The sequence below is a fragment of the Chlamydomonas reinhardtii genome, chromosome 15, assembly GCF_000002595.2.
Source record: "Chlamydomonas reinhardtii strain CC-503 cw92 mt+ chromosome 15, whole genome shotgun sequence".
In the NCBI taxonomy this organism is placed as follows: domain Eukaryota; kingdom Viridiplantae; phylum Chlorophyta; class Chlorophyceae; order Chlamydomonadales; family Chlamydomonadaceae; genus Chlamydomonas; species Chlamydomonas reinhardtii.
In genome coordinates, this window is record NC_057018.1 from 1,659,708 (window position 1) to 1,662,328 (window position 2,621).

Sequence of the window (2,621 nt, forward strand, 5' to 3'; positions counted from 1 at the left end):
AGTTGAGGGGTCCGGCGGGAGATGAATGAGGGGGAGGGGCTTTGTGCTTGTGGGGAGTGTGGGGTGTGCCGCTGTGAGAGAAAGGACGGTGGGGGAACGGGCTGCGGGGGGGGGGTCCACGAGGGACACCGCATTTAGCCACACCCCGTGTCACTCATTGCCCGTGTCACCGCCGACCAAACCCAACACCCCACCACCCCGCCCCCACCACCACCCCCGCAGAGCTCCAGAACAACCGCGGCACGTTTGAGAGCGGCACCTACACCTTCATTCACGAGGTGTGTGGGCGGGTGGTGCGGAGGTGTGTGGGCGGGTGGCGGTGGGTGAGAGCGTGGGGGTGAGGGAATCACTGAGGGCGTGTGAGAGCGTTAGTGAGGGCGTGTGAGGCGGCTTCGGCCCCCCAAGCCGGCTCCACCCCGAATTCGGCATCCATGGGAAAGGGCAAGATATAGGGAGATGGAGAAGGAGCTCTTGTGCATTTCCCTGGCTGATGCTGGCTACTTGACGACACAACAGAAAGAACAGCAGCACACACCTCCTTGGTTTCGGTTAACAAGGGGTGTCAGCTTTGTACAGCTGGAAAATGGGCTGAGCCCCCGTACGCTTGGGAGCTAATAGGCGTGTAACGCCCCGTTAGAGCCTCCATGCCGCTACGACGCGCAGGCGCATCGGCTAGGGACACTCGGGTTGGGGCCGTGCGGGATTTCCCGCGCCACATGCGTGCCTTGTCACGTTCCCAAACACCCCAAGCATTTCTTTCGCCTCCTGCCATACTCAACACCTCCCCGGCGCCCCACGCTCAAAGGGCTAGGCGCGGGGCGGGGGCGACCTCGGGGCTTCTCGGCATTCTGGCGCGTCGGCAGGCATGGCAGCGCAAGTCGCTCAAAGACTTTCGATATACTTCCCCGCTTTGCTTGCCGCCAACATAGTTTGCCTTATAGACTGCATATCGGCGGGCACCGGATGCTTTCCTCGCGACCTCGCGAAAGTCAATTTCCATGGACGCGCCAAGGCACTTCTCGCTCCGCCCGAATTTTCCCTGCCACCTATTTACATGCAATAGACATTAACAAATACTAATACGTAGCACTCGCGGTTTGCGCCAGTATGCTATGTTTTGCCGACGCACGAACGAACCAGCCACGGACAGGGGTGTTCCTGGGGGGCTTCGCCCCCCCCCTGGAACGCTTCGCTGGGGGGGCTCAGCCCAAAAATCTGGAATTGAAGTAAACCCCCTCCCCACCTCCCCCTCCCCACCTCCCATCCCTCCCCCCCCCCCCCCACACACACACACAGCTGTCTCACCACCTGGGCCTGGTGCACACCTTCACAGAGGGCAGCTGCGGCTACGACGCCGACCAGCCCACGGGTGAGCTATAATGCGACTGGCAGTAGCCGCCTATCTAGCGGCAGTAGCAGCAGCCTAGCAGTCTAGCGGCAGTAGCATAACAGTAGCAGTAGCGGCGGTAGTGGCGGCTATGGCCCACTCAACCCCCCACACACATGCACACACGCACAGACGCGGCCAAAACACACACGCGCCATCCTCTTCTCCCCCCCCCCACACACACAGGCGTGAGCGACACGCCCTCCGCCTCCGGCCCCGTGTGGTCCATGCCTTGGTCGCTCAACGCCTACAAGGTGCGACCTACGTGATGCATTGTACTGTATTGACTGTTGTCTGACGTTGATGTTTTCATTTGACGTTTGACTTTGACGTTTGGCCCACCCCTCCTAGCCCTCCTGGCAATCAGCGCCTGCCTCTGCGCCCCTCTCCCCTCACGCCCATTGTCCCTAACCACGCAACCCCCCATCTGCCCGCTGCCCGCCCCCGGTTGATTTTGGGCTGGAATCTACAATTCCTCCCGCCCTCCCTGCCTGCCTGCAGGCCTGTTAGGACGCGTGGGAGAGGGCCAGCGGCGCAAGCTTTGACAAGGCAGACCAGCAGGTGTGAGCGGGGGGAGGCGGAGAGTCAAGGGTGGTTGGGTGGGTAGGTTAGGAGAGCACCAAGGGAAACGGTCAAAATTGGGTGGGTGGGTGGGTGGGTGGGGTTGACCGGGGGAGGCTTTGAATGGCCGGGGGCACCAGACGTTATTCGTCCTGAGTAAACTTGCATGCAGAACTAACCGCGAAGGGACCGCCATCCCCCACATTTGCCCATCTACAAGCCCCATTTCCCACCCCAACATTGCCTTCTCCTAACTACCGGAGGAGTCATGCCTCATCCGTCGTGCCTGGAACTTCAATCCAAACCACCACCCCCTCCACCCCTTCCCCACCCCCACTCCGCAGGCCTCCGTGCGGCTGGGCATTCCCCCCGGCGACCAGACGCCCGGCTTCGACTCCTGCCCGGACCGGCCCGGCTCTGACGAGACGGCTAACTACATCACCTATTCCTACCCCATCTGCTACGTGTGAGTACCGTTTGCTTGTGCGTTGCGTGTGTGCTGTCGTTTGGTTTCAAGCGCCGAGGGCCTCACCCAGGGCGCCACCCCCAACCCCCGACTCCCTCAAATCCCTCACTCCTATCCCTCAGCCCCTCAACCCCCTCAACCCCCTCTCCTCAACCCCCACTCATCTCCCCTCACCCGCCTCCCCTCCCATCCCCTCCACCCCACCCC

At 62.0% G+C, this 2,621-nt stretch overlaps 1 protein-coding gene across 1 annotated transcript in view; it reads left to right on the top strand.

Annotated features, from left to right (window-relative positions):
* The first annotated feature begins 770 nt into the window (after window positions 1-770).
* CHLRE_15g644050v5 (uncharacterized protein) overlaps window positions 771-2,621 on the top strand; it is a 6,092-nt gene continuing 4,241 nt past the window's right edge. Inside the window, exons 1-4 of the mRNA XM_043070728.1 lie at window positions 771-1,125; window positions 1,297-1,369; window positions 1,574-1,641; window positions 2,293-2,414. Coding sequence (XP_042916555.1) covers window positions 1,108-1,125; window positions 1,297-1,369; window positions 1,574-1,641; window positions 2,293-2,414 — 281 coding nt within the window. The 5' untranslated portion in view covers window positions 771-1,107. The remainder of the gene's footprint in view (window positions 1,126-1,296; window positions 1,370-1,573; window positions 1,642-2,292; window positions 2,415-2,621) is intronic.